Source organism: Cupressus sempervirens, chromosome 9, assembly GCF_028749045.1.
Source record: "Cupressus sempervirens isolate cs-2001-9-10 chromosome 9, ASM2874904v1, whole genome shotgun sequence".
NCBI classification, from domain to species: domain Eukaryota; kingdom Viridiplantae; phylum Streptophyta; class Pinopsida; order Cupressales; family Cupressaceae; genus Cupressus; species Cupressus sempervirens.
The window spans coordinates 39,352,851-39,373,639 of NC_143126.1; the positions used below are offsets into that span (position 1 = coordinate 39,352,851).

Here is a 20,789-nt window from a genome sequence, read left to right on the forward strand (position 1 = left end):
AACGAAATGGGTTGGAGCACGCACATTGCCAGATAATTCGGCACTAGGCATTGCAAAATTCATCTATGAACAAATTATAACAAGGTATGGCTTTCCAATTCAGTTAACAAGCGATAGAGGTGGTCATTTTGTCAATCATGCCGTAAAACTCCTAACCTGTGTCACAGGGTTCGCCGCATTTCTTGTATGAAATTCGAAAGTTGGCGAATTTTGAAAGAATGTATAAAATTCGTTCTAATTCGCCCCAAAATTCGTATGGAATAGGGTTAGGGCTATTTTAGGTGATATATTTGGTTCTTTGAAACACATTCTTGGGTGGAATAAATGGAAGTCCCGAAAATGAAGAAATATTATCAATGCAAGACACACCAATGTTGGAATCCACAGAAATGAACAAGTTGCATCGATGCAAGACACGCCAACCGTAAAAAAAAAATCCCTGCAAAAGAAAATCTGCACAGAGAGATTGTCTACTAGGCTGGATTGTTCCCTGCAACACAAATCCTTTTCTAGCATGGTGAGCAGTCAAAATGAGAGTCGATAATACAAGTCCCAAAGTATTTTAAGTCCCGCAAATGTATACGCAAGTGTATATGAAGTACTAAATAATACGTTAAAACACATTATTTAATGTACACATTAAGATATATTTATTACTTAATATACATTTAGGGGAATTATTATTTCATATGCTATAAATAACACTTTTCTAATTTATATATTAATTAAATAAATAATTAAAACTTCAACTTTGTTTATATTATAATGATTTTAAATTTGTTTTAATGTTTACATTGATCTATTTTCTATAATTTTAACTTATTAATTGTAAAACTAAAATATATACATAAATTTTCAAATTTAAAGCAATATTATTTTATTTTAATAAATAATTAAATTATTTATTTTATTTCAATTTCATCTAACGATGTAAAATTTTTTTAATAATATAATCAATTTATTATTGTGTATAAAAATTTAAATTTATATAAGGAAAATTAAATGTCGAATTTTTTTCTGAACTTTTTACCCTTGTCGAACTTCATTGGAATTTTATTGTTTTCGAACACAAGCTCGAACTGAAACCTTGTGACTTAGCTCCTAACTACGAAATTCGAAATCTTTCATATGTTGTTGAGTCCATACTACCCTTGGGCGAACAATTAGGAGGAGTGAACCAATAAAATTTTGGTGGGAGTTATTTGTAAGTCTTATGGAGTTGAAGGTGAGGATTGGGAAGAGAGATTCCCTATAAGGTGACCATGGGGCAGACGCTCGTCCAACTCATTTATGGACAAGAAGCAGTGGTACTTGCAGAATTCATGGTTCCTAGCCTGCAGATGACTCTTGAAAAGAAATTTGGTGACATGAAGAGTCTAAGGGAGAGGCTTTATACCTTGAACAAATTGGACGAGAAAAGGGCGATGGCATAATGGGTGACGAACGTGGTGCAACAAAGGAGGAAACTCTAGCATGAAAAACATCTCTAATGGATGAAATTTACACCGGGTCGGTTGGTATTGAAGTTGAACGGGTAAAACAAAATTAAGCTTGGCAAATTTAAAGTGAAATGACTAGTTTCCTATAAGGTTTGAGAAGTTGCAGCTAATGGGGTCCCGAAGCTACGGACACTCGATGGCAAAGAAATTTCGGAGGCAGTTAATGGCTTGAAGTTGAAGGTATATAACCAGAGGCACGAAAGACAAGATCGCCTCAAAATGCATGGATAATAAAAAAATAAAAAATAAAAATAGAGGCAGAGTCATTGAACGGTGACTAGCACCACCATGGACACAACCTTGTGGAAAGCTATAAACAAGCTCACAGAAAGTATAGAGGCTGCGGAAGAAACAATAACCAATAACTCGGCGGAGAAAACAATAACCGTGGATATAAGTAGATCCCTATGGATTCATCCACCAAAGGAACAGTCCCTGCAGAAGCCATTCACCTTGCATGAGAATTAAGCCCCATAAGCGACACTTGCTCGCACATGGAGACTAAGATAGGAGCCTGAAGGCAAATTTGAAACTTGCGGGGAAGGAGAGAACATTGTCGGAAAAGGGACTCCAACAAGAGATATAGGAGGGCTTGAGCAAATCACTTCCGTACTCCTCCCACGAAAACATTACGCCACAAAATATAATTACTCCACTCTCTCGCAGAACATATAGAAAGGACCGGAGAACATACATTGGAGAAGGCCAAGGGTCGGACAGAAAAGCTGATTTTTGGCCACGCAAATGAGGAACTGTGGGCACTAAACGAAAACTCGTGGAAATACAGTGTTGGCCTTTGACGACTCTAGGCATACATATTCAACAAACAACAAATTAGTAAGTGCAGAGGAATAATCACAGTTACCACCTGCGGAATTGATACTGAGTTGTGGGGACAATTGTATCCGTGTACTGCAAGGTGGCATTTTGCCCTAACTGTTTTTTGCATAAACACATAACAAGGAGTAGTTACATATGCTGTTTGTAGGGAAACGAAGGTGTTGGAAAGATCAACTAGAAACCGACATTTCACGCATTGACAAGAATGCAAGAGTTTTATCTTTAGGTGTTCAAGTTGCAGGCCAAATGGTAGAAACATCTTCCAGTAGCAAGAAGAAGGTCAGTTCAAGGGTTCAACAACCTTCCCAAAAAGAAGCCATCACACATCTTACAATGCAATTTGAGAGACTGAACGGGCTTGAATGCCAACAATGGTGACAAGAAATACTCAACACAGGCCTAGTAAAGAAGATATATGCAACTAGCATAGGTGCATTGGGCGATTTAGATGCTGGTATTCTCTATTTGTTTGTTTGAGCATATCCTTTGGGTGATGATCGAAGCATACAATAGCCACAGCAGGACCAACTCCTTTCAGTATAGGAAGCATCCTATCACGGTTTCTTTCAGAGCCCTAGACTTCAGCAGGGTTTTTGGCATTTCGGGAAGGGGCACACACAAAGTAGAGATAAAAATCACAAACTTTTAGAGGAATGGAAGGAGCATTTGATCAAGTTGGTTGCTCAAGAACTCACCCCCACTGAGTTTGACTCTATTATAAAGGGCACAAGAAGCAAAGGAATGAGACACGAGTTTATCAGTGAAGGGTTGTGGCACTTTATCCTCGACGCGCTAAAGAGTCGACTGACTGGAGCAAGTCGGGCCTCGAATATTGCTCTACCCCAAATAATGTTTATGAATGGTATTATGAACCATTTTTTTATGATTGGGCATGCCTGTTGGCAGATAGAATGTATGAGTTTATAATGTTGCAGCATTGTACTTTCTATATGCCACACCGCACCATCGACTTGTTCTTGGAAGCTGCATTGCACCAGATTCCTGTCGACGTGTTGGAGGTAATGCCCAAGGGTAAGTTGGCACTAGAGGAAGCTTCACTATCTTATTGGCAATATTTGGATATTGACAGAACGACAATTGGTTAGAAGAGGGTGAGGCAGGAGTTAGATGCCCATGGCGACACAAACAATGACAGGGAGGACACAACAGATAGTAGTGAGGGTGCTTCGCGGGGGAACAACACTCCAGTAGAGGAGGATGAGTATGATGAGACGGAGGGCGTGTTGGCACCTCGGGCATTCTTTACACTTCCTATGCTACCCACTTCAGCACACTTAGTGCCTACCACTATACTGCCTTCCATTTTTCCATTTAGAAAGATGAGATCACCGATTGATATGAGGCCACCATCGGTGACAAGTGCGATTGTTTCCTTAGTGCTCGAGACTGCAACAGTAGGGACTACACAGGTAATTCTTACAGAGGTAGAGGTAGGGGAGACAAAGATAGTGGCAACAACTGAGGTAGCTTCTCCCAAGGCAATGGGGACAGAAATTGTATCAGTAGCATCATCGATAGAGATTCTTGAGAAGGAGAGCCAGATAGGAAAGGTTGTTCGGGCAACGCAGATATGGTTGATGTAGTTCCCATTGAAGTCCCAACATATTTGCACTTGGAGGGTGAAGAGATGGACATGCTAGAGATGAAAGAGAGTACACCACTGGATCCCTAGGCAAGGCTGGAGGTGATTGGTTTCGAGGCTGTGGTAACTGTTGCTTCTGCCTTATTGACAAACCCAGTGTCTATGGCACCGCCAAAGATAGTAGACGTCCCATCGGTGATGAATCGTACTAGCATGTTTTTATGGCAGTAGTTCCGACTTACTCTTGTGGAAGTAGGACCCTCCATTCAGTCCTCGAGAAAGGAAGATGTTTTAGCTCAAACACCAGTGATTGCAGCACCACAGGTTGTGGGGAGTCCACAGTTCGAGGATGCGCCAGTTGATGAGGTCACATTGGATTTGGAAATAGTGGCAACAAGAGGAATGGAGGTAGATGTTGAGCAGACAGAAGAGGATAAAATAGAATATGGTTCAGACATTAAGAGGATGATGTCATACATTAAGGCTATAAAGGTTGTATTGAAAAAGGGTTGGGTAAGTGGTTAGAATGCAATGACTTGAATGAGGGAATTGCAACTTGTCCTAGTCTACATCTAGAGGCGATGCTTTGGCTACTTCAGATCTTGTTTCGAGGTGGGAGTGTGGCCGACAATTGAGATGCTAGAGATGCTGGCAGATTGGGTCACTGAAACAGAGTTGGGACCAGGTAGTAGTAGGATGGAGAGGCTGGCCAGCGAGATAGTAGAGGCGTTCAAAGATGCCTACTATGCTCAACGACGTGCGGAAGCCAATCGAATGACGACTGAGAGGTCGAGGCACAGTCTCGAGAGGAGTTAACCAACCAGTTGGCTAAGCAGTAGGCGGATTGGGCAGATGAGCGAGCAACACTCTTTACAGGATAAGGAAAGCCCCAAAAAGGAATTAGCGGAGGCCAGAGCTGAAGTGATAGCCAATAGGGCAGCCTATGCACAGAAAGAAGCACAGGCTATGGAGGTGACACTTTTGCTGAAGGAAGTCATGGAGGTCAATTCGAGGACACAAAAAGATTTACGCATCTGCACCGACCATGTCTATGAGCTATAAAGGATACTAGACACTTCAGGGGTAATGACCTTGCTCAAGTCTGACCTCAAAATGCTGATTGAAGGCTCAAGGAGTTCCGTTAAACAATTCACATGCAAACTTCTAACTTGCTGGTCTGAGTTATCAAACTGATTGTGTGCTTGATAAATGTTGAAAGGAGACTTCAAATGATTACAATTCAACACTTTAATGTCTAAACTATCATCTAGATGCATATACAACCTCCTTTTTATCATTTACAATGTACTAAAATAATTTCTATATGTAAATTATTCATCTTCAGTCACTCGACATTATGTCAAACAATTGGCATACAATGGGTATATGACTGTTATAATATTTCAGTTTGCAAGGTCTGCCCTTTGACTGAAAATGGGTGATGCAAATGTTTAATAATGAATGCCAAATGATCTAACAATGAGCTGAGAATGAAATGCACTTTCCTTTACATGAGTTCCTAATGAATAAATGCATACCTATAGCCAAGCACATTTTTACAAACACTTGGCATGCAACCCAATACTTTAATCAAAATGAACATTATGCGAGACAATAGAGATGCAACTTATCTCCTCATTTATTGACTAACAATTTGCATCCAATAGTGACATAGATTAGCCAAGACTCTTGGCTTTGCAATGATATCTCATACAATGCCAAAATCTGAAATGAATAATAATCATCTACAGCTGCAACACTATCAATTTTATGTGCAATACAAAATCTGACTTCAATGTTTACCTACAGCAGCTCAATAAAATGCACCTATGTAATCATGAAAATGCATGTAAATCACAAAGGAACCTGGTATATCAAATTTCCATATGCCATTGATGAAGAGGCAAGCAATATCACATGAAATGATGATCTCATAAGCCCAAATCGAATTTCTGAAGTAGCCACCCTTGTTCTTGCATAGGCTGATCAACCTCCATGACCGCAGATTATGAAGGTCTGAAAATGCAATTGAATGATGCACTGAGTTACTGTAGCGAGCACTGTAGTGAACACTGTAGCGAACACTCTTCACGGGTACTGTAGCAGCCAACAGTAAATCTGATTTGCAAGTAATAACCTTTAAACCCTTTATTCAGAAAGTACAATAATACATCAGCTATTGTAATCAAATATTTTTCTCAATGTAGCACAAATGGAAGACTGAAGTATCTTCCTCCCAGCTGCAATAATTCAAGTGATATTTCACACCCTCAAAATTGCTATTGATAGGAAGTTTTCATTTCCTATGACAAAGAAGTAATTTGCAAAAACCCTAGGCTCCACAAGATGAAACAACAACAACAACAACATCAAATCTGCCTGATGAGAATGAAGCCCAAGATGCCTAGTTATTCTTTTTTTCTCCACTTTCTCGAGAAACTTCTAGAACATTATTTTATTTTATTTATTAAGTGACTTTATAAAATATTTTATAATTCAAGTCGCTTTATTAAATTAATTAAATATAAAGTTACCGTTTCATATTTATTTATTTGATAACTTTATAAATAATTAACTTAATACCATTTATTTATTTAATTAAAATAATTAATTAGTCATCCTCATAAAATAATGATTATTTTGGACAACTTAATTAATTAGATTAATTAAATCAAACTACCTCTAAAACGGGGACATTGCATTAGGGATGCACTCTCCTCCCTCTTAGTCTATGTTTTTGGGGTACTTAGTTGTCTCCAATTTTGTAAGTCTTCCGGAGACGACTTGTACTTTTGGGGGGATGATGTTATCGAGAAAATGGGTAGCTAGACGGTTTATCCGAGGGAGTTATATGGGTGTGACAGTTCGCCTCGCACCCCCTCGGATGCTATATGTATGCATTATTCCTCTTGATCAATACATGGTTGTACGGAATACATTTGTGTATGGTTACCAAACAATGAATATAATCCTATTGTCTCCTCTTTACATTTTGTCTTGAATACTTTACTTCCTATATGCAATTAATCTCTCCTATCCCACGAGGTTAAACAACAACATTATTTGCTTTCACACAATGCTTTCCAGCAATGTAAATTATTTATTTCCTTCCACATCTTTTCAATTTGAAGATTATCAAATGTATTTTCATAATCTCGCATTCCTTTTTTCTTTCCTTGTTCAATGCCATTTAATATGTGGCAAAGTATTGCAAATGAGAATGGTTGCCACCCCAAATGAGATTGCTCCCCAAACTAAAAACTAATCAATACTTTAATGATTACTTTGTGAATGATACCTCCTATAATAACAAAATAGGTTATTCCTTAATCGTTGGGTTTACAGGGTAATTGATCACTTGGGTTTATAGGGTAATTGATCATTGGGTTTACAGGGTAATTACACCTCCCTTCCAATGCTTGATTGCTACATTCATATACATACGAGTAGAACTTCAAATATAATTGCTTCCCTTATATAAGATCTTTGCCTTAAATCAATATTTTTGATTCTGCATAAGTGATTGATTATCTTGTAGATTGTAGACTTATCACTGATTGGAGGCTTTGTGTTATATACCACAGCTCTTGACTTATATCGTTCGATGTAACCACTCCAGTACTTATCCTGCGGTTTGGGTGTGATAAACTTCTAGTCACGTTGCTGTAGATACTTTATAGATGAAAGTGATTGACTTATTAGTTGTCTAATAGTTTTCTTGATAATCGCTAACAACTGACTTTACATGCCAACACAATCCACTAATCGCTCTCCAAGCTGTGTGATTGATATCATCTCTGAAGTGGCAATATGCCGTGAATAGAGATTATTGCTGTTTATGAATTCACTGTCTGTAAATAATTTTTTTTGTTAACAGGGTCGCTATGTAACAAGGAATATGGTAACCAATCCTCACAGCTTTAGGGGGGTCTTGGGGTCTTCAGTTCGAAAGCATGCTCTATGTCTTATACTGTCAAACATAGAGACTTCCACATCACTGTGGCTTGTCATTACAATTTACAATAATCTAACCTTATAAATTAAGTTGATTAAATAATCTTCGTGAACGATACATATAAAAACAAGATTGTGATATCTCATTCCTTTTTGGTCAACACAATATTCTTCTAGATTTTTGCCTCTTCCCACAGACCTAACAAAATTGGGTTGTTGGGTTGATAATGTTAAAAGGATGGGGATATCAGAATGAGAGTTTACAACAGGGGACTTGACAACCAGGTTACAACTGATTAAGTTAAATGACTTGTAACCTCTCCTTCCACAACATACACAAAACATATTTCTCATCTCTCCACCACTTGCACACTCGAATAAGACAAATTGATTTTTTTGTGCAAATGTTAAATAAATTTGAAATCTTTTAAAATTGGAATATGTATCGATAAACCCTATCTCTCCCTTCACAATTTTTGGCATGACAACTTCTGTATGAAATTATCCAAATGAAAGACGAGGGTTCTTGTTGGAAATTGGTGGTAGGAAACAGAGCGTGCATCTCCCATTTTTTCTGTCAGGATATCATTGGAATTTTCAACCTGCCAAAGAATTTTCCCCTAGGCGCAAAATCTCAGAAAGAAAACTTTGTGGAAGTTAAATAATAAAACTGCATTAAAATTATTAATTTCTTTTTTCTCATTAGAGTGACTAATATTTTACCTTATTTTGTTTTTGGCCTGAGGTAAGTCACTTTTATTAAAATAATATTCAAGTTATAAACATAATTAATTAAATAGCATTTGCTCAAAATATTTATTTAGTTAATTTAATTAATTAAAGTACTCTCTGAATTCTTGTGCTCAATTGGTTAACTATGTAGAAAAGTAATGTAAGAGGTTTGACGAAGAATTTTCCGAAGAGGGCATACATGATGAGTCGAGCACAAAAGTTTTTGGGAGTACCTTTGAGGCTTTTATTTTTAAGTGTTTCACAAGTGAACTTATTGTCCAGATTCTAGTCTCTTCTGTGGTTACACTTTTATTACCAGCTAAGAGGGAACTGTGAAAACCGAATGTTGTGCATCAAAATTCGATACATGTTTGCATTCAAGTTGAATTCTTGAGTCCCTGCTCATGGTGCAAGGAATAAGTATATTTTGTGCTTGAAACTTAATGAAAGTGGCTTGCTAAATAGTTGTTGGTCAACCACAGTGACAAGTTCTGTTTGCATTCTATAAAACATTTCTTAGAACTGCCTCATTTCATACTAGAAAGATCCAATGCTAGATAGGGTTTCTGTCCTTAGTTTTCTATAGCTGTAAGATTGTAGATTATCGTAAAACATGAAAGCTCAAAACACTATTTCCAGGAGGCTTATCATCTTAGTTCAATTGTTTAGTGTTTAAGTAGTAGTAAGAGTACTTGCAAGTTGAATTCAATCAGTATAATTTGATATCTCATATTCAACTATATCGAGGAAAACGAAATCAGTCATGATGTTTCTACTGGCAAATAATATTATTGGTCTGTGTGCACTTTCTGTTGTATTCTTATTTTCTTCTGTTGGGCTCAAAATAATAGATGGTCTCCATGGTCTACACAGGTGGTACCAAAGATGATAAATTGATTGCTGCTGATCTTTTGGTCGAACCATTGTTTTCAAGCAAAGTACTAGCTCTCATAGAAGTTCTTATACAATACAGGTGTGGGTTTGATGTGCCTGATACTGTTTTTGGTGTCTTTTCTTATAGTGTTTCCTTTTACATGTTTTTCCATTGGCATTCTGCTCTATGATTTAGTTTATAATATAAGATGTGTAATGGATAATAATTTTAGTGTTACAACACTTATTTGAGACATACAATGTAAACTGATATTATGCATGAATTGATGAACTGAAAAATCAATAATTAAATAACATTGCACATTCAATTTGAGTCCTGAATATGGAAATCCCATAAATAAGAGTTGTCTCACCATTCTATTAGAGAATTGACTCTTGCCTCTTTGTTTGGGCTGCACAAATTTGGTTAGATACGTCTCTCTTTCCCTCTCTTAGATATTGCATACTCCTCCATGTTTTGGCTGGCATTCCACTCTCCCTTTGATTGTATGCCTTTTTTTGTTCCGGGGGGAAAGCCTTTCAGTCTAGGAAGGAAAAGTTGAATTCTTATATCGCTTGTTCTTACTACCCGAGTTCCTGTTCTTCTTATTTATGTTTTCACTTTCTGGTTTGTCTCTGATTTTCACTTGCACAGTTGCCTGATTGATTGTCTTACTCATGGTAGCATTAATTGGATCGGGATTGATTAAGCAAATGAAAATTATAATTGTATTTCTCAATTACTCAAGAAAAAATTGTGGAATAGAAAATACAATAAAAAAATCACAATTATATTGAAAAAGTGCAATCCTTGTTATTTCAAATGTAAATAAAGGAAAAATAACACTGCTATAGTTCTAGCATAACCCATGTCAATAATGAAATTTGATATTTAACTGCTGAAGCAGAGGTTTTTGGGTGACATGCTGTTTTTATAAAAATGTGGGTGTTGAGGCCATAAAACAGTGATTAGTTCCTAACCGAATGAGGTTGGAACACATATTTGCTGAGGAATGAGCTTTTTAGTGTTCCTTGATCAAATGTTTAATTTTACTTGATTACCAAGTAAAATTAGGTTTTGATGGCAACATGTTATCGCGCAAGTTGAATAAACTAGTGAGAAAGAGCAAAGTAACAAGAATTGGAATTGGCAAGGCCGAATCAAATCGTGAATCGGCCATGAATTGGAATCGAATCAGCTATGAATCGGCAAATTAAAAAAAAAACCCTTCAAATTTAGAGATTTTAAGAATTTAAATCTCATTTCATGCACCCTTTATTGAATATAACTTATATTACTAATATATCAGTCCAAGGCCTGATTTCTGTAATTGGATTTATCAAATGTATTATTTTTGCTTAGAATGGGAGAGTGTTATTTGATTGAAAATTATAATGTTCTAGTGGTCCATATGAATTCGGAACTATGTTGCCTCACTGTTCTTCTATATGACACCACTGATATAATTATCCCAATTGTATTTGTTGCACATGTATAAGAGTACGTATTCTTTGGATGTTTCTCTTTCTGAGTTGTCAAATCCTGACATTGTGGGGAGACTTTGAATCCTTCCCTTGGTGGGTGGAAAATTGATAGTTCTATTCCTTATTGGAGATGAATGATTTATTATTTTAGTCAAATGTGTGAGAGGTGTGACTTCTGTAGCTATTGCAGAGATACAATGATGCTAAGTGATAATTTCAATATATATGTGGTGTTAATGTGCACCTCTTTGACTCTATTTTGACAACTCAAGCAGTGTTGACTGTGTTCTTCCCTCCGTGACTGAGGTTATATGAGGCTGACGCAGTGGAAGTTTGTCTGGGATGGATGTCTTATTGCACTATCTCCTTTGGCTATTGCTCGGTTGGTATGAGACTCTGACCACTAGTTCGTTGATTCCTTTGATGTCGAACTGCCCATACCAAGATGTTGATGGGTTTGTAGTTTGACAAACTGATGTAGCGGTCCTCTTTGGAAAACATTAATTCCACACTACATTGGATTCACGCTGTTGATTTCTACCATGGTTCTTAGTTTAATTATGTTTATCTCCTCTTTTCATTCGATGTCCCTTCACTCCTATGTTGGATTTACACTGTTGATTTCTACTATGGTTCTTAGTTTAATTATGTTTTTTTTTTGTTTGCCGATTCATGGAGCCAATTCAGGCGATTTTTTCCATGAATCACATGAATCAGCAATTCAGGCGATTCATGGGAAAAAATCGGCTGAACTGATTCACGACTCATAAAAAAATCACCCAGCCTGGATTGAATTGCCAAACAAGCGACTCAGGCAATTTCCAGGTGATTCTTGGAACTTTGAGAAAGGGTACACTTTATTTGCAGTTAAAACAACCTTGGAAATTGTTCAAACTTTAATGCCTTGTGTATCATTCTAGTAATTAAATGGATAAACCAATGATCTGATTATGGTGGTTGCAGTCTGCAATAATTCACCTTTTTTGTTACCTCTGTGTTATGCTTTATATTTTTTTTGTTTGGGGAAGTCGGATTTTAATGTTTCTTGTTTAAAACTCTTATGAAAAAGAACCAAAACTTCATTTTGAAGAGGACTGGGGAAATCTGAAACTTGACAGGGAAAGAAGTTTACACTCTCACCAAGCTGTTTCCTGTTAGCTGCAAGAAATATTTTAGAACTTATTTTATTGCTGTTAATTGAGCTGTGTAATGCTCTTATATTGTGCTCTCTGGCTAAAGATGGTTACTTTTCCTGTTAACTGAAGAGCTTCTGGTAGAAAACTGTGTTTGAGCTTTTTAATGAATGTTTTGGATCACACTTGGGAATCCATCAGCAGAATGATTCTTTCTTTCCTTGCCCTGATGATGGATTACAGAATCTGATCAAAAACATTGAATGAAATGTTCAAACCTAGTTTTCTGCCAAAAGCTGTTTATTTAGCGTTAGTGGACTGGAAATATCACGCCTTTGAAGCTGTTCTGTTGTGTTGGTCTAAAGTTCACATTGTTTTCTTTTCTGATTAGTTAAAGTGGGAGATACCAACATAATTGTATTGATTATCAGGAAGTTTACAAAATCGAATCTGTGTCTTTTTTGTCTGACATGTGCCTTTATCACAATCTAGCGTCAAATCATTAAATACTATCAACAGTTTTGTTAGACCCATAACCCCGTAGAGAACAAAATATACAAATGCTATGTATTTATCAAGATGTTCCTTGTCCATTACTGGCAGAATAAAATATTAGGCACAGTTAGCTAACGACTAGATCTATCAAAATTCAAACAAAATTTACAACTCCTGGTGCCCTTAGTGTCCTTGCCAGTAATCTTCCTTGGAAAATTTCAGTTTTTTTGCCCATTCACTCAATTCTGCCTCATGTATCCAATCTCCTATCCATGTGCTGAATCCTTCTCCAGATGTGGCAATGGATATGGAAGGCTCAAGGAGATGGCATTACTCCCCCCTTAACAAATTCGTTCATGACCCGATGTGCATCATCTTTGCTACCAAACTCCAACTAACATGCCAACAGCATGGACGTGTTGATTTGTATTTTGTGACCATTCCGATACTCAAAATGAAATAATAAGTAGACTATCCTCTCTTGAACTAGGAAAGATCATATGCTAAACAATACGACTCTTGTGTCAGCAATAAGGTAACCCCAAGATTGGCACTGCGAACTGACGACTTTGTGTTGGACATGGCTTGGTGAATGTGATGTGCTTTGCTAGTAACCACACATGGACTTATGCTGTTCATTCAATGTGATATCAACTTGTAAAATGAAAATGTTTTGGTAGTTTGAGCTCTTCAACTACTAATAAAATGAAGTGCAAGCTAACTCCAACAATGCAAGAGACTATTGATGATGAGGTGCAATTAAACCAGTGTAATAATCCTTACTTAATCTGATCCAGAAATTAACATTTATGCTGATGGAATTTTTGTCAAACAGTTGGTGTACGATCTCTTGTATTAAACTATAGGGCCATTGAAATAAACTGATTCTGGTAATACATGCCAAAGTCTAATAGAGATTGAAATAAATTGATTCTAGCAATTACACAGCAATGCTTGAAATAATGATAGCAGGATTAATATTGATTACCCACTACTGGAAGTATGACAAGGGAATGAATCAAATTCAATGTTTTTACTTGTAGCAGTTGATTACAGTCTTTCAATACAAACAAGAGTTAATGCACCTGGATGTTAGCCGCTGAAGGAGAACAGCCCAAGTAATAAGGTATGAGAATCTGCAGCAGGTTACTGGTATCTTGAAGTGGGCTGCTGTAGGCGACTGTCCATGTGAGCTGGAGATTGTACTGTGCTGTAAGTTACACTCCCAGAAATAATCAACAAACCATCCCTTCTCTCTTGGATGTGGGCACTAAGTAGATTGTTGCTGAGGTATATTGATGCATTGTGTGTTGTCGGTAAAGTTATAAAATAGCCGACGGGTAGATTAGCATGTTGTCGGTAAAGTTATAAAATAACTGACGGGTAGATTAGCATGTTGTCGATAAAGTTATAAAATAACCGATGGGTAGATTAGCATCCGAAAGGACGTGTGACGGTTGAGTCAACCTGTCGGAATGGTATATGTACATCGTCTGGAATGGACTTTGGATCATTGTTGTAATCATCACTGGAAGTACTATGTAATCTCTTTGGCATATATGCGAATAATAAAAGGAGTACTGCTGTGTTACATGTTCTTGTCTATTGTTTGTATGCATTAAACTATTTACCCCATACGTTAAACATTTGGCGCCATTGCCCAATGGACTTGGAACAAAGGCAGAGGAAGGAAGACTAATGCCAAATCAGTTGAACAAAAATAAGAATAAGCTAAAAGAAAAAGATGAAATATACACCGCACAAGGGAATTTAATTTTGGCACAACAGGCTGAGCGTAGATTGCCGATGGACATTGAAGCATTGAGGAACTGTTGGAAGAGGCTCGACAGCAGTTGGATTTGGTGGAAGCGACAAGGGAGGAATTTTTTAATTGGTATATGCCAAGGGAAGAGAATCCAGAGAAAAGGGAATTAGCTCGCATGGCTTTGAGTCTTGAGGGAGCACGAGCATGGAGTGAACTCTTCGTTTCCGATACACTTCCGGAACAGACAACTTCGCTTAACAAAAACCCTTCTTCACCAAATAACACGGTTGTGGAAAATAAGACTACTATCCGAAATAGCGCGGGTGTTCAGAATAGAACAGTGCAGGTGTGCAAAACAATGCGGGTGTGCAGAATAATGCAGGTGTGCAGAATAGCACGGGTGTGCAAAACAACACGGGAGTGCAAAACAGTGCAGGTACACAAGAAGTACCTCCAACTCGAATAGTAATGGCTGGACCAAAGGAAAAATTGCTAAAGTTCGATGGCGATGGAACAACTGATCCAATCAGAGACTGTAAGACATGCGAAACAATTTGGATGGCAAATGGCATAACCGACACAAATGAATGGGTCCGACAATTTTCAGCAACCCTAAGGGGTGTAGCAATTGATTGGTTTGCCGACGCTGATCTCCAAATATTAACTTCTTGGGCAGCAGTTAAAAAGGAGTTTATCACCGAGTTTCAATTGCTGCGAGACGACAATGAAATAATAGCAGAAATCTACACCACTAAACAAGGGAAAAATGAAACAGTTCGTGTATATGCCAGAAAACTAAAAGAATTAATAAATAAAATGGAAAGTAAGCCGATAGATGAGCTGAAAAAGGGATGGTTCATTGAAGGACTACGCCCGGAGTTAAGGAAGAAAATGAAGATTGTGCCGCCATTATCATACACCAAAGCATACAATCGGGCAATTGACTTAGAGAGTGAACAGAAAACGAAAAAGAAGAAGAAAAGTAGCTTATCCGACTTAGATGACTCATCTTCGGAAGAAGATAGCAGTGGTGATGAAAATGACAGTAAGAAGGTCCGAGCTCTCCAGAAAGATATGATCAGAATGATGAAGGAATTTAAGAATATGCAGAAAGAGATGAAGGGAAATGAGCTATGGTGCACAAAATGCAAGACAGAAGGTCACACGAAGGGATCTTGCCTAAAAAACCAATTCTGTGATATCTGTCAAATTATGGGACATTCCACAAAGGAATGCCCCTTCAATATGAAAACAAGAGGGCATCAGCAAGTGCTCTTGACACAGGAGGCTTCCGCATCAGGAGGGAGCAGAAACACAAGCAATGATGGTGCCACTTTGGGTGGGTACAGAAATAATAAAAGAGGGCAAAACAACAATACCAACAATAATAATGAGAGCCGCAGTCCAATTCAGTATGATGCAAACGACCGCTTGATGGTTCAATGCCGAGCATGCAATTTGTGGGGCCACTTTGCACGAAACTGTACATCAACAGACACACCAAAATTGTTATGCAAATGGTGTGGTCCTGGAGATCATGAAGATGCCAAGTGCCCGATATCAGGAGTCAATTTGATGAGCATCGGCACAGACGAAGAAGTCTTGACAATCACCTGTAAACAAGCAAAACTCTACCCCGAACCAACAGAACAAAAGAGGAGATTGGAAGAAGCGTGGGCAGAAATTGAGAAAGCAACGTAGGCAGATAAATCAAAATTGAAGGACACTACTAGTACCTCAACGAGGAATTGCGCAGAACAAAACATCATAAGGTAGATATTACAAACTAAAATACCAGTCATGTTAAATGATCTGATCCTCACAATGCCTCAACTACGAACAACACTCACGAACATAGCCCCGACTGCTAAACTACTAGGAGAACATGGAAGGGAAAAGGAAAGCGGAGCAAGTGCAGTGGACCTAATGCTGTTAGTACTCACATCCAGACGGCATCCAACGATCATAGAGATGGGTATATTAGGAATGGTCCTCTTAGACACAATTGTGGACGAAGGTTTCGGAGTAAACGTCCTACCAGAAGATACCTGGAAGAAGTTGGGACCGCCAACGTTGTGGCCACCTACGTTCCAGTTACTAACGGTGGACCAACACGACATTAAATCTCTTAGGATCTTCATGGCACAACCAGTGAGTATTGGAACACAGCTGTTCCTACTCGACTTCGTCGTCATCCCGTTGAAGAGGAGAGGATATGACGCCATTCTGGGCCAAGGATGGCTTGTACAAGCAAGGGTTAAGCATGACTGAAAGAAGAATACCCTATCAATGGAGCGCGGAGGCAGAAGATTCATAATTGACTTGCACACACAAATGGTAAGTGAGGAGGCAGCGTCGTCGGATTTCGAAGGTGAAGGTGGAGGGGATGACGAGGGGAAGAAGAGAATGAAACCTGATGAAGAGGGAGTATTGAGATTGGAAGAAGGGTTGAATGAGGACGATCTAGATTCGGTGAACGGACTATTTCACTGGTAGATGGAGAATTATGAACTCTTCTTGAGCTGCAACATGTTGGGCATCGAAGAAGAAAAAGGAAGAAACGTGTTCTTAGAGGAATATAGTGAACTAAAGGAAGGAGAAGCGTACGTGGATGAAACATCAGCCCATACATTTAGCGAAGATAAACCAATAAAATATGGAGAGGCCACAGTACAAACCATGAACCGCAGAGATGATATTGAACCAAAAAACATACTAGTGGGAGAAGAGAGAGCTTTGACCTATGTGGAGAAGAGAATAATACACCGTACGGCTAGAAATTTGTAGGAAGAGACTTGGAGGTGCACCATATGACAAGCACAGGGCAAGGGAAAAATACTGTACAGACTGGAGGCTTCGTATGGACAAGGAGCTAGCACCGTATGGCCTTCTGGAAGCAGGCAAGGAAGTATTGTACGACTTAGACAAAGCAACTGTACGGATTCAAGGATCGTGCGAACAAGCTAGGGTATCATATGGACAGGAGTACAACATCACTGTATGGTACATGAACAAAACCGTATGCCCACAGAGGGGGATACACATTGCCAGACAACATCGTACGATCAAACAAGGTAACCGTACAGACAACCAGCAGAGGCTACCGTACGAACACACATGCACTGTCTGTGAAGGAGAAAGCACCGTATGGCCTTCTATACAACATAAGATAAACATAGGGCCATACGGACATATAAGAGCATTATTGGGTGGAAGAAAGTACCGTACATCGTACGGAGGAGCAATTAAAACAATAGATAGACATGGAAGCGGCCATATGAAGATATTCCGTATGACCATACAGCGCAAGGAAAGAAAACATCAAGCACCGTACATTATCAACATACATGAAAGTGAAAAGTGCAAAAGCCGTATGGCCATGAAAGAGAAGTTTGGATCATACACCTAGGAGTTGAAAGAAGTTGTTGTACAACCCTTGTAGGATTGGTGGGAGAATGAAGGAGGCATTGCCATACGATTAGTCAGAGGTTTGCAAAAGACAAAACAACCATTATTAAAACGGGGGTAGAGGTGATTGATAAATTAAAAAAAAAATGACGACAAATAAAAAATGTTCAAAATGAATAACACATGATGCCCAAGGGAAGGGAAAGACATAAATAGGTAGTAAAACATAAGCAGCGGCCAGAAAGAGTGTGAGATCGGAAGAAAATCACAAAAATGGTGTATTCCATGGAATTTTCCATGGGATCGGAAGAAAATCACAAACATAAGTGCTACCCCTTGACCCCGTGGGGGGCATTGCCCCCTAGACCCCCAGTCGCTTCAGTTATCAATTGTGGGAAGTATGACTAGTTGATGAGACTTGAAGCTGTTGTAGGCATGGAGTGTCTGTGTACCAGAGGTGGAGGGAACAATAGAGCAAGCTTTTCGAGAGGGGTGATACGCTTTGAGGCACTCGGAGTAGGTGTTGGACGTGAGGTTGTCTTGGTGGATGCATAGAGAGCTCGAGAGGAGCTAATCATCTGGTTGAAGGTAGTACAACGACACTTGGCTCAGTGTACCCAGGAGTTGGAAGCAGAGAAAGTGGCACAGGTGGATATTTTGTAATTGTCGTTTGAAGACGACTTTTCTTTTTGGGGGGGATGATGTTGTCGGTAAAGTTATAAAATAGCCGATGGGTAGATTAGCATGTTGTCGGTAAAGTTGTAAAATAGCCGACAGGTAGATTAGCATCCGAAAGGATGTGTGATGGTTGAGTCACCCTTTTGGAATGGTATATGTATATCGTCTGGAATGGACTTTGGATCATTGTTGTAATCATCATTGGAAGCACTATGTAATCTCTTTGGCATATATGCGAATAGTAAAAGTACTGCTATGTTACATGTTCTTGTCTATTGTCTATATGCATTAAACTATTTACCCCATATGGTAAACACTATGACTCCTACTGTGACTTGTGTGACCCAGAATTAATTTCATCTACGACCTGGAGACTACATCCCTTCTCATAACATAGACATAGATGCTGGGTTGAACATGTGACTGCAGACTTAGCTTGTAACTACAGTTCTATACTCCCTTGCTTTGATTGTGGATACTTTTCCTACTGTTGTGAGGTGTCTCTTCACCTGTCTACACTGTAAGGACTATGTTGACTGCAGTCTTACCTCCCTAGCTGACAATAACTATTATTGAAAGTATGGAGGAAGAACCAAAACAAGTAATTCCTACTTCATTGTAACAAATAACTGACTTCCAGCCTGATACAAAATCACTGTTCACTTGCCATTTCTTGCCTGAATTGTAAGTTAATCCCAGTATGAGGGGTTGGGGTGACGTCCAACTTCATCAAGGAACTCAAGGGGTTTCGTCCTCAGAGTTCCCCAATCACATTAAAGCAACTGTGGTAGCAATATATTATATTTACCATATTCATCGTTGTTTTAATCCCAATGTAGCTCTACGCTTTTATAACCTCGATATGAGGGAAAACACAAACAACTAGGCAATGTGGGATTAAAAGCCAATTTCGTCTTTTAGTCACTTAAGTCACTTTATAACTTGATAACATTAAAATATTTAAATAAATCACTTAAGTCACTTAAACTTTAATATCTCTTGAAATACTTGACTGATTGCTATGCCGTCTGAAATAGGAATCTCTCCTCATAATTCCCCATATGACCAAATACACTTTCTAAAAATAGAAAGGGTCCATCTCCATTGCCCTTGACTTACTATACATAGTAAGTATGGCAAATGGGGTCCAAATGACATCGAACGAAGGCCAAATCCATAAATCGCTAAATGTTGGAGATGAACCAAACCTTAGAAGACCCTCTAACCATCCTTATTAGCCTACAACGATCCAATATTAGGCTAAACCTTGAAATACTAATGCTGGCAACCAATGGGGACATTACAACCAATTCTTGTTTAACCAAGTTAAATAACTATGCATAGGAGGGTTGTATCTTCTTTAGAATGCATGGATGATCTTCATATTGCTAACGCTCATTCAAATACCATTTTCTAGCACAATCCAATTGAACATTCCCAATTGAAGTTAAGTGCTTGTAAATAGTTCAAACCAACATTAAATTGTTCCATGGAATTAACAAGTACAAAAAGGTATGAGCATAAGTTTCACCATGGTTCACCAACAATAATATCTTTTATCTTCTATTTAACTACTTAACAGCTTCTATTTCTATTCAACATAAACAAATCCTATTCTATGTGAGTGGGAAACCATGCAATGTTCCAATCTAACACAAGTAATTCACCATGCATTCAACATTGAATTTGCAATTACTCTAGCAACATCTTGGTAACAATTTCACGAAGTCTCTCCTTTACAAATGATTTGGGCAATTCTTATATAGAGGCCTCAAGTACAATGAACAACTCAAACTGATCCAAGATCAACGACCTAGATAAATCAATAAAACCCTAACATAACTACCACCTACAAGCATTAAATGACAGCTAATGAGAAAATCAGGTTGCTCTTGAATACATATTCGTTGGAGGAAAAAATTCAATGGAGAAATGCATTAAAAACATTCCACGCATCCTCTTGGAATAACCTAGTAGGTCGTGAAGTTGGAATCCACTGATTGGTTGAAGATGAGTGGGCACCACCTAAACATGTTTATTTTGCAATCTTTGTTTCGATTCCACTTCTTCATCTTCCAAATTTTAGAAATCTTCTCATTGAAATATTCTTGAAGTTGTACTTGAAATATTTCTTATCTTGATGCCTTGTCCTTGATCTTTCTCCATGACCTTGAGTTTGGTAACTTTCATCTTCTCATGTACTAACTTGCATCATAACATTTTCCATGAGATTTATATATTTGCAATTCGATCATTACCCTTGGTTGAGATTTCTAGCAAATTGGGATATACAACATTGCTCATTGTGATGTCTTTTTCCTCAT

The 20,789-nt window shown here is 38.2% G+C and overlaps 1 protein-coding gene across 4 annotated transcripts in view; it reads left to right on the top strand.

Moving 5' to 3' along the window:
- DCL4 (dicer-like 4) overlaps positions 1 to 20,789 on the top strand; it is a 337,223-nt gene that overhangs the window by 90,067 nt on the left and 226,367 nt on the right. For all 4 annotated transcript variants that reach the window (XR_016355843.1, XR_016355845.1, XR_016355844.1 and 1 more), the window contains exon 10: positions 9,502 to 9,601. Coding sequence is in view for 1 of the 4 variants with exons in the window: in XM_089798919.1 (XP_089655045.1) it covers positions 9,502 to 9,601 (100 nt within the window). In the remaining 3 variants the exon portion in view is untranslated. The remainder of the gene's footprint in view (positions 1 to 9,501; positions 9,602 to 20,789) is intronic.